This window comes from Phocoena phocoena, chromosome 15, assembly GCF_963924675.1.
Source record: "Phocoena phocoena chromosome 15, mPhoPho1.1, whole genome shotgun sequence".
Taxonomy (NCBI): Eukaryota; Metazoa; Chordata; class Mammalia; order Artiodactyla; family Phocoenidae; genus Phocoena; species Phocoena phocoena.
Genome location: NC_089233.1, coordinates 20,750,038 through 20,764,306, shown reverse-complemented (window position 1 = coordinate 20,764,306; position 14,269 = coordinate 20,750,038). Strand labels below are relative to the sequence as shown.

At 40.2% G+C, this 14,269-nt stretch overlaps 1 protein-coding gene across 2 annotated transcripts in view; it reads right to left on the bottom strand.

Annotated features, from left to right (window-relative positions):
- Positions 1-14,269, bottom strand: part of USP31 (ubiquitin specific peptidase 31) — a 69,126-nt gene that overhangs the window by 28,647 nt on the left and 26,210 nt on the right. For both annotated transcript variants that reach the window (XM_065891922.1, XM_065891924.1), the window contains exons 2-6: positions 6,488-6,622; positions 4,483-4,571; positions 4,300-4,392; positions 3,549-3,684; positions 1,115-1,259 (exon numbers count right to left, since the gene is read on the bottom strand). In XM_065891922.1, the coding sequence (XP_065747994.1) occupies positions 1,115-1,259; positions 3,549-3,684; positions 4,300-4,392; positions 4,483-4,571; positions 6,488-6,622 (598 nt within the window). The remainder of the gene's footprint in view (positions 1-1,114; positions 1,260-3,548; positions 3,685-4,299; positions 4,393-4,482; positions 4,572-6,487; positions 6,623-14,269) is intronic.

Genomic DNA, 14,269 nt, shown 5'->3' with positions numbered 1-14,269 from the left:
CTGGGTGGGATGGGGAGATTGGGAGGTGTCCTTAGGGGAGACAAAGTAGGAGCTAATGAGACGGGAGCTGGAGAAATGAATTTTTAGCAAAGCGAACAGTAGGGAAAGTATAAAAGCATGTGGCATGTTCCAGAAATAAAGAGTAACTTGGATAGGGTATATGGGAAAGAAAATGGAATATAGTAGAGGCTGGAAAAAAGGCAAGGACCAAATCATGAGGGGCCATGCATTCTTCCCAGGTATTCAGATTTAATCGCAGACAAAAGGGAAGCACTGGTAAATCAATAAGCACGTAACGTGGTCAGAACTGTACGTCAGAATAAGTCTGGTGGCGCTGTGAAGAAATAACTGAACGGGAGAAAGCCAGGGGTAAAGAAGTTACTAGAAAAGCCCAGTTGAGACTGGTCTGCACTGTGTCAGTCGCAGTAGAATACAGAGGAAAACTTCAGTTGTGAATTTAAGTCAAAATCTGAGGGAGAAGTGTTTGGGTCCAGCTTGGGTGAAGAGAAGGATGGTGGTGCCGCATTTCACAGAAGAAACGCAAGAGGAGCTAAGAAAGAAATGCTCAGTGTAAGATACCTGTAGGACTACAAATAGAGTTTCCAGTGGACAGCTGGAAGTCAGGGAATGGAACCAGAAGAAAAGTGGGGGCTAGTGGAGAGTTTCGCTCTAAAAATCACCAGTAGAAAATACTGGCAAGACTGGGTAGAGCAGCGGTTCTCAAACTTTCACGTGCATCAGAATCACCTGTTAAAAACAGATTGCTGGTCTCTGCCCCCAGCGTTTCTGTTCAGCAGGTCTCGAGTGGCACCTAAGAATTTGCATTTCTAATCGGTTCCCAGGAGACACTGATGTTTTGACAAGCACTGGAGTACAGCAAACAGAATAGAAGCCCTAGGATCTTGAAGAACACTAAGGCCAAGAACAAAGTTTTTCCCAAGAATTGCCTTCTGCCAGGGAAATATGTTACCTAAAATTTATACCATCATAAAAAGATGTGTTATGTGTATTCTACCACAATTTAAAAAAATTATACCATCATATAATCTAAGAGGGTAGACATTTGTTAGACCTGCAAACCCAGGTGGTATTATGGAAACAGATACTCATTTACCTCTTTGACTGAGAATTCCTTCAGGCCTAAATATTTCTGGAGTCTCAAAGGCAAAAATGCAGTCGCTTTCATGGACTGTTTCCAGGTCGTCTGTGTCACAAAAGGAACGATGGAACCCATCATAGTACATTTCTGTTAACACAATCTAAAAATGGGAAAAATGTAAATAGTTGGATAACTGGAAAGTCAATATGAATTGATCTCCCAATCCAGCTGTGAACGTCTCCAGACCAGCAGGACTGCAGTGATCTGAGGGCTTGGAAACACCTCATCAAGCCGATGTGATTTGCCTTTAATAAGAGAGTCTTGGAAGCACAGTATCTTCTATGACTGTATAACAACATACTCTGATTTCAGAGTGCTGTGGCACTAAATCCAGAGTTTCCTCTAAGTTTTGGTGAAGAGACTCAGCAGATACAAAGTCTAAGGCCCTTCTTTCACAGGGGGAAGAAACTAAAGAGAGATGGAGTGACTTGCCTAAGGTTATACAACTACTCAGCCTCGTAGCGAGGATAGAGTCCACATCTGACTCCGAGACTTTCTCCTACCATTAAATTTTCTTCTTTTCAGATTAAAAAATGTCAAATAATCATGGACATTTGTGTTGGAAAAAAAATGAAATCAATTCAAATGTCCAACAAAAGGAACTAGTTAACTATACTATAGTTCTACTGGAATTATAAAGCGCTTCCAAAGAATGAGCTGCATATATCTGCACTAACGTGGAAAGATCTCCTAAGTAAATATTAAAAGTAGGGAAAGAAAAGTGTGACTACACAGTTCCATTTTCATAAAATATTAATATAGTACATGCACAGGAAAAAATATGAATGAATATACAACACAGTATTAAAGTTAGTAACCCTTAGTTCTTAAGATACTTAGTACAAGATACTTTCACTTCTAAGTTAAGTTTCTGAAATGGTTAAGTATTTTGTAATGAAAGAAAAACAAAAGATGGGGAAAAAGACAATGGAGACATTTAGAGACCTCATTACGTGCTCAGCAGCACCCTCTAGTGAAAAAGCACTGGACTGAGCTTGAAGAAGTTCCAATTCTGGCCTGCCACCGCCAACCAGCCCTGTGATCTTGAACAAGTCACATGGTTTCTCTGGGCCTCCTTCAAATGAGAGGGTTGGACTGGACCCCTAAGGTCCCCTCTACTATCACAAACATACTATGAGTTGATGAGGTGAAAGGAGCTTGGTGGCATATTCCACAAACAGTCCAAGAAAAATATTTCTGGCCCTTTTTTCTTCTAATGATTTTAATGACCGTATTGTTTTCCCGAAGGTGAACATGCAAGTATAATTCACTTTCTCCAGCAAGCTGAGGTCAAAAACAAACTTGTAATTACATCACTCATTTAAACAATGCAAAAAGAGCCAGACAGCACTGGAAGATTTAAAGATACAGACAGATCTGCCTCGGACACACACCTAAGCCTCCCTCTTTCTGTCTTTTCCCTCACCTTGAATTTAAAATAAATAAATAAGCAAATAAATCAATGAGCACCTCAAAGTAAGGAAAAATGTGAACATTTTATCAATCTGCCAGTACTTGGCCTATGAAAATATGAGATATTTGCTATATCAGGGCAACACTGTTGGTTGTTTTTGTTTTACTGTGGTAACTTCTCAAATGAGGTCACAGGAGGCCAAAGTACAAAACACCTTTATTTGTCACATGATTACACAGCAGCTTCCAGAAGTTATCTAGGGAAAGCTATTCAGCCACTGGATCATCTTTCCTTGGTAAATTTTAAATAGGGAATTTTTTTCCAAATAAAACCCCAACAGTGAATTGAGTAAAAGAGTATGCAAAAGTATGTCAAGTCACAAACAGGCCAAAATTATTTTCGGTCAATATAACTACTTATCAAAAATTTACCCAAAAAAGAAAGGGAGGAGATACAACTTTCCTTTCTCTTCTCTAAACAAGGTAAGAGACTCTAGCCTAGCTTTAATCAGAAAATAAACCAAACTGAGCACCTGTATGTACTGTACTAGAAATAGGCCCATTCTTATCACCATAATGGGAAGGGATTTTCAAGAGCCACTGGTTGAGTTTTCTAAGCCTCTCTGACCTTCAAATACCACAGGATGCTCTTCCTATTGCCCACATGAGCACCCACAGAATGATTTAAGAGGGGTTAACTAATTATACTTTATAAACGAAGCTGAAAGAAGGTCTTGGTGTAAAGTCATAGCTTTTCCTTTTAAATATATATATACAATTAAATGAAGCATGAGAAGTTTTTGTGTATATTTTTCTCCTTTGGATCCTGATTTTTTATTTTTCCCTCAACACTAGAAACAACTGGTTTTAAATTTCTCTCCAACCATGTTTGGCTGAGAACTGTTAAAAAATTCCAGAAGAAAAGAAAGCAACACTTTTGTGGCTCGTGTGTAATCGGTCTTAGCAAGCTTATTACCTGATCAGTGGGGATCTTTGTTTCCATAGACACTGCTTCCCGAAGTCTGGCGACAGTCCCAGACAGAGGCACGGCCACACCAATCCGCATGCAGTGAGAACATTTCCCTTGATACACTACAGTGACATACAGAGGCCTGTACAGATCAAAGTCAGATATTCTTATTAGTCACTTACTTCAACTAAAATATAGAAGCAGGACAACCCTGATCTGGAATCAACAAAACTAAAGCTAACCCACACCTTTAATTGGACCTAAGTAGAACTATCAAACAACAATCAAGAACTCTTTGGAAAAGACAATACAGCATAATAATAAAGGCAACACAACAAAAATACAGCATATCAATACTTGGTTCTGTGCTTTGTATTTTCTTTATAACAGCGTAACTCCTAGAAATTTCAAGGAACAGTTCAAATAAAGCAGCTAATTAAAAGTGGCACGTAAGGTCTCTAGAGGCTCTAGAAGGCATTCAACAACCTTCTCCGGCCCCAATACTATAGGTGGATGACCTATAGGCGGAACAGACTACAACCAGACCAACCAAAAAGACTCGCTTGCCCCATGCACCTGCTCACCCTGCAAACTCAGACAGGCATTTATAAATTTCTATAAGGCCTTAACAATGCCTGTATTCAATTTATCACTGAGCCTATTACTTGTTTAAATATGCAAGAAGCCCCAACAGGAACCTACAGAGGAAAAGGAACATATAGGAATATAGTCTTAATTTTATTAACTCTGTTCTTACCTTGTGTGGGGTAGTGGAATTGGCAAAGAAATGCAGAGGAAAGGATCAAAAGTGTTGCTCTGCTTCTGGCAATGAGGACATGTCAAAGAAGATCTGCAAAAATAAAAATGTAAGACACTCACATTAAGATCACCTAGAACTACATAAGCACACAACATAAGGGAAATTTTAATTTGCTCGTACCTGTACTGGGCTTGAAAAAGTTCTTGTACGAAAGTGCTACAGACAGGAAAAGATGGTCCCTCGGGCATCATATCAGTCTCTGATGGTGGCTAAAAAAAGTAAAGTACAATTTCACAGACTAAAAGTGCCAGCTCTTGATTAAAGATGAGCCTAAAAATGTCACAGATGTCCTTGACCTCCTTTACAAGATCTGCATCAGATCCAGATGTTTCAGGGAAAGACATCTGCTAAAGGGACCAGAACACAGATGCCAGGGTGTGGGTCACATGGACTCATCGCCTCACAGGCTCTCCCAGACACAGTGCTTATCCGTCTCTCCACCCCATCCAGGCAGTCGGGCAGTCCTTCCCCAGAGCGCTCCAATCCCCCTCCAACCCTCAAAGGGCCCCCTCCAACCTCTTCCAGGAAATAACCCCAACTATTCAGAAGTACCAATTCCTCCCCTGCCTAAAGCGAAATTTTTTGTCTGGCACCTATTACCTCTGCTGCTTATTTGGGCCTAATCATTCTACTTCACATTTTACTTAACCTTTTCATGTCCCTCCCCCTTACAGTTACTGAGCATCAGCTACCACGTGCAGAGAGCAATGCAAAGGGCATTAAGATACAAAGATAATTAGACACAGTGCCTGACCTTGAGTACGTCTCAATCTGGTGGGAAAGTCAGCCGCAAGCATGTAGTCATATGAGAGTACAGAATGTTCAGGCACAAAGGACCTTGAATCAGAATACTTCAACAACTTACCAAAACTAGAAATTTAAAACTTGAGGTATATACAATGTTCATTGCAGCACTATTTACAATCGCCAGGACATGGAAGCAACCTAAATGTCCATCGACAGATGAATGGATACAGAAGATGTGGCACATATACACAATGGAATATTACTCAGCCATAAAAAGGAACAAGACTGAGTTATTTGTAGTGAGGTGGATGGACCTAGAGTCTGTCTTACAGAGTGAAGTAAGTCAGAAAGAGAAAAACAAATACCGTATGCTAACGCATATATATGGAATCTAAAAAAGTGGTACTGATGAACCTAGTGGCAGGGCAGGAATAAAGATGCAGACATAGAGAACGGATTTGAGGACACGGGGGGGAAGGGGAAGCTGGGACGAAGTGAGAGAGTAGCACTGACATATATACACTACCAAATGTAAAATAGATAGCTAGTGGGAAGCTGCTGCATAGCACAGGGAGATCAGCTCAGTGCTTTGTGATGACCTAGAGAGGTGGGATGGGGAGGGTGGGAGGGAGGCTCAAGAAGGAGGGGAGATGGGGATATGTGTATACGTATGGCTGATTCACTTTGTTGTACAGCAGAAACTAACACAACACCGTAAAGCAATTATACTCCAATAAAGATATAAAAAAATAATAAAATAAAATAAAATTTGAGGTACAGAAAAGAATTATCAAAAATTTTTAAAGCTGTGAGAGAACATTTTATTTGCATTATATAAATCATTTTACCCATCATACTAAGATTACATAAATAAAAATTGAGAATGAATCACTGTTTCTCAGGAAGTATATTCTAAGGGTTCAGTTCCTACACTCAAATCGAATCCTAACAGCAGAGACATCAATACATTTCCTTTTTGATTGTGTATTCACATTCCAATGATCTACAGACTATGTCTCATTGGAATAGAAAGCAAATTTCTGCTTTAAAAACAGTTTAGCGAGATGGAACCCCTTAATGTCAGTCTAAAGGTAGTCATACATGCAAATGTGTCCCCTCTCATGAGAGTGTAAGCTCCTATCCGACACTGCCAGCACAGTGGTAAACGGAGGAAACAGTCTCTAAGTATCCATGAATTTTATACTCACCCAGAGCTTAGTCAATTTGACTATATTAACTAACTGCAAACTGCAACAACTCCTCAGAGGAGGTTTGGAAGAAGAATCTATGCTCACTCCTCACTAGGTTCACCGGTTCACCGGTGGCCTGTGCTGCAGCCACTCACTGCTCCCTGACTGCCCTGAGGGCGCGCCCTTACCTTCAGAGGAGCCTGGCCACTCTGCTTCACATGATTGAGGTCTTCATGAACTCGGTCCAAAAGCCACAGCAGAAACTCCTGGGCGTCATGCTGGGAATTTCCCCGATATTGCAGTGCATTCTTTGACACAATACTCTACACAGGTAAATAAATCAGCATGAATAGTTGTGAGTTCCTGGCTTTAAACATAAACTATTCATAATCCCAAAGAGGAACGCAAGATCTCAAGGGTGTTAGAGAGTACTTCCTGGAAAGACAGCAAATATGAAAACAGATGCTCAATGTAAAAACCTCACCCATGTACCAAAAACTTTTAAATGCACCTACCCAACAATCCTACTTTTAGGAATATATGTAAAGGAAACCATCAACACAGCATGCCAAGACTTCTAAGATATTCATTCACTAATAGCAAAAAACTGGTAATAACTTGAACATCTTAAAAATGAGAATTGTTATAAATATCAAATCATTATGTTGTTAACCTGAAACTAATGTTATATGTCAATTATACCTCAATTTTTTAAAAAGTAAAAGAAAAAAATGAGAATTGGTTAAATAAGTATCACAGTATTCGATTATAAACCAAAGTATAAAATAACCAAGTCTACGTAAGGTAAATGACGGAGTGAATAAATAAGTGGGAAGAGATAAATCTTCCTTAAAGAAGAATTCTGAATAATTTATGCCAATAATCCCCCCTCCAGGAGTTGGATCTTTACCCCCCAACCCCGCCCCACAACCTTGAATATAGACTGTGACAGTGACTTGCTTCCAAACTACAGTATGCAAAGAGGGGTGGCCATGAATGGCTGTAGGTGAACTGGTTAATTAAAATTAAGATTATGGGCTCTGGAGCATATAGCCTGAATTCAAATCTCTCTGTCCTACCACCATTTGTGAGGCCTGGCCTACTCTGCTCCAAAGTAAAAAGGATAATAATGGTTTAGTGTGATGGTCAAGTGAGAATGCATATAAAACATTTCACATGTAAATGATATATAATAAGCACTCAAATTTTAGCTATGAATATTGGATTTGGAAGTAGGGAGAAAGGAGGGGAGACAACTGCACAAAGAGAGAGCAGTTAGACAAATGAAACAATCAGGCAAGAAACAATAAGGGTCTAAACTAAGTCCGTGAGGGCAAATTTGAGAGAGATTTCAAAACTGGGGCAGTAGAATCAATAGGATTTGTGACCTAATGAATGTGGAAAGTGAGGATGGAGGCATTAATGTCATTCAGGTGTCTTATCTGGATGATGGGCCACTGGTGGTTCCCTTCATCAAGACAAAATAAAAAAGGAAGAAGTCTGGAAAAGAGGATGATGAGCTCCCATCAGAATCCACTATATCTGAAGTTCTGTGGAACCTCCAAACGGAAGTACCTGGCAAACAACTAAAAAAAAAACAGATCTGGCACTCAGTAGAAGAGTCTGTGCTCAGGACAAAGGTCTGGGGGTCAACAGATGGGTGGCACTTGAAATCACGAGTATGGCTAAGACTGCCCAGACAAGATCATGAGGGATCAAGCCAGAGGACAGAATCCAGAGGACTTCTATACTTAGGGGGCCCTAAAAGAAGACTAAGAACAGGCCGTCAGAGATGTGGCAAGAAAATCAAGAGAATGGAGTCCCAAGAGTCAAGAGAAGAGAGATACGAAGGAGAGAGTGATCAATTGTATCAAAGTTGAAGAATGACAAAGTAAGCCAAAGAACTAATAACTGTCCATTGTATTTTCCAATGAATGATAACAGAGATGAAAAGAAGGGGTACATTTTTAATGAGGAAGAAGAACCATCACAACATGATGATCAACCAGATGCGAGTAACAAAGAGATGGTCTACGGAATTCGAAGTTAAGGAGGAAAAAATCAAAGCGACACAAATGAGATATACGAGTGTCACTGGCAAAACTCACTAACTGAACGAAGTGAACAAGGGAGAGAAAGGACCCTGGTAACAAACAAGATTTCAAGTGACCTGAAGGATACCACTTGGGTGCCACCTCAGAAACAGGTACACAAAAGGCGGAGTGAGTGTGGGGAAAAGTCTTCACTACACTACAAAACTTACCCCAGAGGTCAGACGCCACCCACATCACCAAATCTAATTTCTTCTTTCTCAGTCTTCACCTTTTTCATTCTCCCTGTAGCATTTTATATACTTGACATCTTACTCCATCTTGAAAAGGTTTGGCTTGTGCCATGATTATGTTCTCATTTAGGAAAACCAAAACTAAAGCCACTGGCATGAAGAGCAGAAGAGAGTGAGCTACAGAAGACAGAGACCTCCTAGCAAAGAAAAATGAATCAGTAAAAAAAAACATCATCAGCACTAGCAGGTAAACTTGTGGCTGATTCAGGATGGAAGAGAAAGAGATGACTGATGACACTATATTGAGTGATATAAAGAAGAAATCGGGGATGACACCAAGGTTTTTAGTTTCGGACTTCGGTGCATAACGATATCGGGAATTGAGGAAGAGACTGGGGACTGCAGAGCTTTGAACATGTTGAGTTTGAGGTACCTACAGGATCTCAAGTGAGGTTAGGTCTGGTGCTCAGGAAAGAGATCTGAGCTGGAAAGTTAAATCAGAGCACATACACCTATCACATGAGCATAGAGGAAATAGGGAACATTTAATGAGAAAAGGAGGCAGCTGGGGCAGAATCTTACAGAAGGGACAAGTCACAGAAAAGAAGCCCAAGAAGAAGATAAGAGGTAGCAGCCAGAAGAGAGTGGCATCACACAAGCTGACGGAGAAGAAACCTCCAAGGAGATGGAAACGACGTAAACCACCACAGAAAAGTCAAGTAAGACAAGCACAGAGATGGGTCCTTTGGAATTGCAAATTAAGAGATTGATTGCCTGTGCAATTTCAGTGACACTGATCAGAGAGGCTAAAGGAGAAGAAAAGGTACTGACACTGAATGGTTACAAGAAGATCACTCTTCATATACAAGAAGCTTGGTTATAAAAGGCAGGAAGAAAGATGCCGTAACCCTCTGGAGGGGGCACCTACAGGACAGAGGGACTTAGTGCTGAGGGAAGAAGCTAACAGAAAGGAGATACTCGAAGAAAGAGGATTCTTCAGTAAGGGGAGAAGGAAGGATTCAGAAAAGAGGTAGAGGAACTATCTTAAACAGGAGGTAAGAGAGAAGAGAAGGAGGTAAGGATAGTTAGGGATTCAGAGAAGTTATACCCAGGAAGGCAGGGAACCTTTGTTTGTTTTGTGGAAGAAGCAGAGGCCAATTGCCAAGAGGAAGTTTTAGGTACAGCAAGGGCAAAGACAAATCTCATGGCATATAGTTGGGGCGCACAAAATGCTAGAAGCATAACAAGCTTCTGTTCAGGACCCTCTCCCTTATTTACTCCCAACAGGGAGGGAGAGGCAGTTCTCAGTATATGTATCCTAAGAAACAAATTAGCTGAAATCAAATGCTTCTTTTTGTGTCAAAGCAGATATTTTATGCACGGTGGCCACCAAATTCAGGGTGGAGACAACATTCAGTTCTTTATCAGGATTGCATTAAATCTGATTCATGCTTCCTGCCACTATCACTTCAACTCATCCAGCATTTATCCTCCAGTCACTCTGTAAAAGGTGCTGTGCTGAAGCTGCTCAACAAGATTTTTGTTGGGCACGACTAAACAAGCAACAGGACTTCCACAATCCTCTGTAACTACGGCCAAAACTGCTCTGGGTCAACCCCGCCCTAAATCACTATATCTCAAACTAAATGAAATTTTAAAGGAAACCTCACTGAACATACACAACACAAAGGTTCCTTTTTCCCTTCACAATGGTGACTTCTTCCCACTGCAGAGACCCAAGGGACTATTTATTTTACTTCTTCCTCAGAGAAACCATAACACAGAATAACCTAGTAACCATCCTTTAGCGTGTGTTACAGAAGGAAGAAACATAGTAGGAGTCAAGAAACCTGGCCTCGGTCTTCCCTGGTGGCGCAGTGGTTGGGAGTCTGCCTGCCGATGCAGGGGACGCAGGTTCGTGCCCCGGTCCGGGAAGATCCCACATGCCGCGGAGCGGCTGGGCCCGTGAGCCATGGCCGCTGGGCCTGCGCGTCCGGAGACTGTGCTCCACAACGGGAGAGGCCACAACAGTGAGAGGCCCGCGTAACGAAGAAAAAAAAGAAACCTGGGCTCAAGCATGGCTCTGCCACACACGGATGGTTATCTTAGGTAACTCACCAAACCTGATTCCTGGTCATACAATGAAGCAGTTGAGCTGGACCACCACAGAGACCCTGGCATCCCATATCTTCACCCAAGCTCTGCCCCTGGAGTCCCAGCAAGTGATTTGGTTTTTCTTTTGGGCCACATCTGACACTGCTTTGGTTTGTCTTTTATGACTTTTTCTTCCTAATAAATCTTGGTTTATTTAATGTCCTAAAATTAATACTTCCGTATTTTTGCAGTTTTTTTAAAAGTTGATTATCACCAGAATATGTCATCTGTAAATATAAGCACTGCTACAATCTGAGAAACCATTTAAAATTAAATTTGACACTTCTATGAAAAATAGAGAAGAACCTTCTTAAAATTAACCTTACACATCTGTGTCTATTTTATAGAATTTGGGTATGATTCTGGTTTGTAAAAACATTCAACTGAATCTGTTGCTTTAAATTCTTTACATCCTATTACAAATAAATGTAACCGTCATTCTAATTTTCCATTCAGGATGATCCCTAACATCTAGTTACTAAAAAGTAAAAGTCAAACACATTTGTAGGGCCTTCAAGCCTCATAAAATTTCTTTTTACCCTTCAAATAAAACCTTAAGGACTAGAACTACAGAGAACTTTTTTTTTCCCTTAAAGGGGAAAAAAAATGAGTTGGAAGCATGGTCCAGAAAAGGAAAAGAATGAAGTCTATCCAACTGGAGCTATAAAACTAGACATGAGGTTCGTTCTTTCCACAGAGCCCTAGTACAGAAGCAGCAGAATCCTGGGCTCCAGCAAAAAGACAGTAATTGGTTCAAGACATCCTTTACCTGACTCCAAGAAGATGACAAAGTAATGGCTATTGGTGATTGCCTCCCATGGGGAATGGACATGGCAGTATCGGTCGGACATGACTGATCAGGAGTTGGCTTACTCTTTTGGGGAAAAGGTGGCTTGCCAAAACTCATCAAACCAAATCATCACTCACTTTCCTTGATTCTATGCCAGAAGGAACGTAGAATTTATTTTCAGTGATTCTGGGAAAGAACAGAAGAACTTGGGAGGACAATGTATTTACATCTTAAGAGAAAGATGAAGTGTAAAAAAAAAAAAAAAACAGCTGGGTTCATAGATGGTATCTAAAAGTGAAACTTGGTTTCTGGACTGTGCTGGAAAGAACAGAATGATAAGCACTTGTCTTGAGAAAAGCTTCATCTCTTGTATTTGACTTTCTGGACACCTAAGCTGATGAAGAATAATTAACTAAAAACATCGTGGATAAAATTGGTACAAATGGATGAACACTGTAAAACCAGATATGACCCATAAAACACAGTGATAAAGTGTCCATACAACAGAATTCCATGCCAGGGTACAGAACACAGCCACACTCAACGGGGCTCTCTGTGACCTTCATTCAGCCTTTCCTCCTTTTATTGTCACCTCTGGTGGGGAGGTCTGTTCACATAATAGTACATATGAGGCAGAGACGCCCTCAGTACTAGCCAGCTGTGGCAACTATGGGCCCTTGAAAGAGACCGTAAGGCTTCCAGACTTTCACACACTTTCCCTATGCCTGGAATGCCCTCCACTCCCATCTCCCAAATGCACTGCCCCCTCCTCCTTCCTCAGCAAGATGGAGCTGGGACCCTGGTGGGAGAGGAGAAAGAAAAGGAAGGAAGCAATGGGAAAGGAGTTTCCTTCCAGGATGGAAAGACAACTCGGGAAAAATAGTAGAGAACACCACACACAACCTGTTCATGTGTTCATGTCTGGCCACAGGGAAAAGTAAGTTATTCTGATACAGAGCTCCTTGATCCTTCCAGACAGAGAACTGAACAAAGGTTACCTCAAGTACAGGTGTCCCTTATATCCAAGTTCTCAAGATCCAAACTCGGGAACTAAAACAGATTTGGACAACAACGGATATTTGCAGTTATAAGATTAGTTTTCAGTATTAAACAAACTCATATATACCACAAAGACTTGGTGGCAGGGACTCACCACTGAAATAAAATATAGGAAAGGGTATATTCTTTTATAAAAGAAAAAACTGTAAAAAAAAAAAAAGGATTGAAAAATGGCTACTGCATTTCAAGAAATTATAGCTGAGGGTGGAAGTATGGTCAAGATCATTAGAGCCAGAATAAAAGGAAGAAATATAAAAAGAAATATACAAGTGGTTCAGCCAGATGAACAATGAGCAAAGATTTCTCAACAGATCATAAAGCTGTATCGGCAGAAAATATAGCAGCAAGAGAAGACCTTTAAGTATTTAAACAGTGGTTGGAAGTTTCTGCTAGAAATGCAACCGAAACAGAAAGACTGGATTCTGAATACCTTGGTTTAAGTCTACCCTTTACTTAAGGTGTAGTCTTTCTGAGCTTCTGCTATCTTTTCTGCAAAATGGGATTGATAATACTTCTCTAAATTTATCAGTGAGGCTTTAAAGAGATCATAAAAGCATTTTAAACTCTAAACACCTGCCATGATGTAAGTTTCAAAAGTCAAGTAAAAAGCAAGGAATTACCCTATTGTATAGTATAATCCTGGAAAACACCAAAGAAAAAGAGCAGAAAGTATCCAAAGCATTGGCTCTTGACCCTTGGCTGTACATCAGAATCACCTGGGGAAAAAAAATTTTTTTTTTTAAATAAAAACCATGCAGGGCAGCAGCCCAGAGATGCTGATTTAATTAGGTCTATGGTGGGACCTGATCATCACTAGTTTTTTGTCAAATGTGATTTTCTTTTTTCACAATTCTATTTCTAATGTGAAGCTGCGACTGAGAAAGGGCATGCTACACCGGAAAAACTCTGAAGTTTCAGCTCCAAAAGCATTAAAACTTATGGGAGCTTCTTTTGTCGTAACTGTATTATATCAGTTATTACAGTTCATTCAAATCACCAGAATATATAATCTCATATCTGTCTCCACCACTAGACAGTGATCAGGAATGTCTTACTCCATATCATTTCTCCCAAGCTTAGTGAATAAAATACTTGACACAAAGGATAACAATAAGTTAATATTTGAGTGCCTGTAATGTATCAGGCTTTATACTAATTGTTTATAGGTGTTATTTCCTATAAAATGAATCCCCAGAAATTCCCTAGGCTGTTAAGTATTAACATCACTATTTACAGATAAAAAACCTTGGGCTCAGTAAAGTGAAGTAACTTGTCCATAGTTACCTCTATTCTTCAACCTCACCTGATTAAAACGGCCTTAAAATATTTTTGCCCATAATCATTTTGTTCAATAAATGACTTTTCCCTTCGAGAACTCAGGATCATGTAGGGCTTGAGGTTCTTCATTCTGAACGCCATTCTCAATGCAGACACAAAACGTGTTGGAGACTGAACTACAGCTGCACCAAGCCTGAGGCTTCTGGGAGTTTATTTGCTTTTAAATAAATTCTTGTTAATCAGTTTTGTTATAATTTGCATTTTTTCCTATGACTGAAACATGGCCCAGAAAGAAAAATGCAGTTTATCTAATTGAAATGTTATTATTCGAGAAATAAGGAGGAATTCAGACTATGTCAGAAAATCAAGGTGCAGCATGTGAAGAACTATAACCTGCCTGAGTGT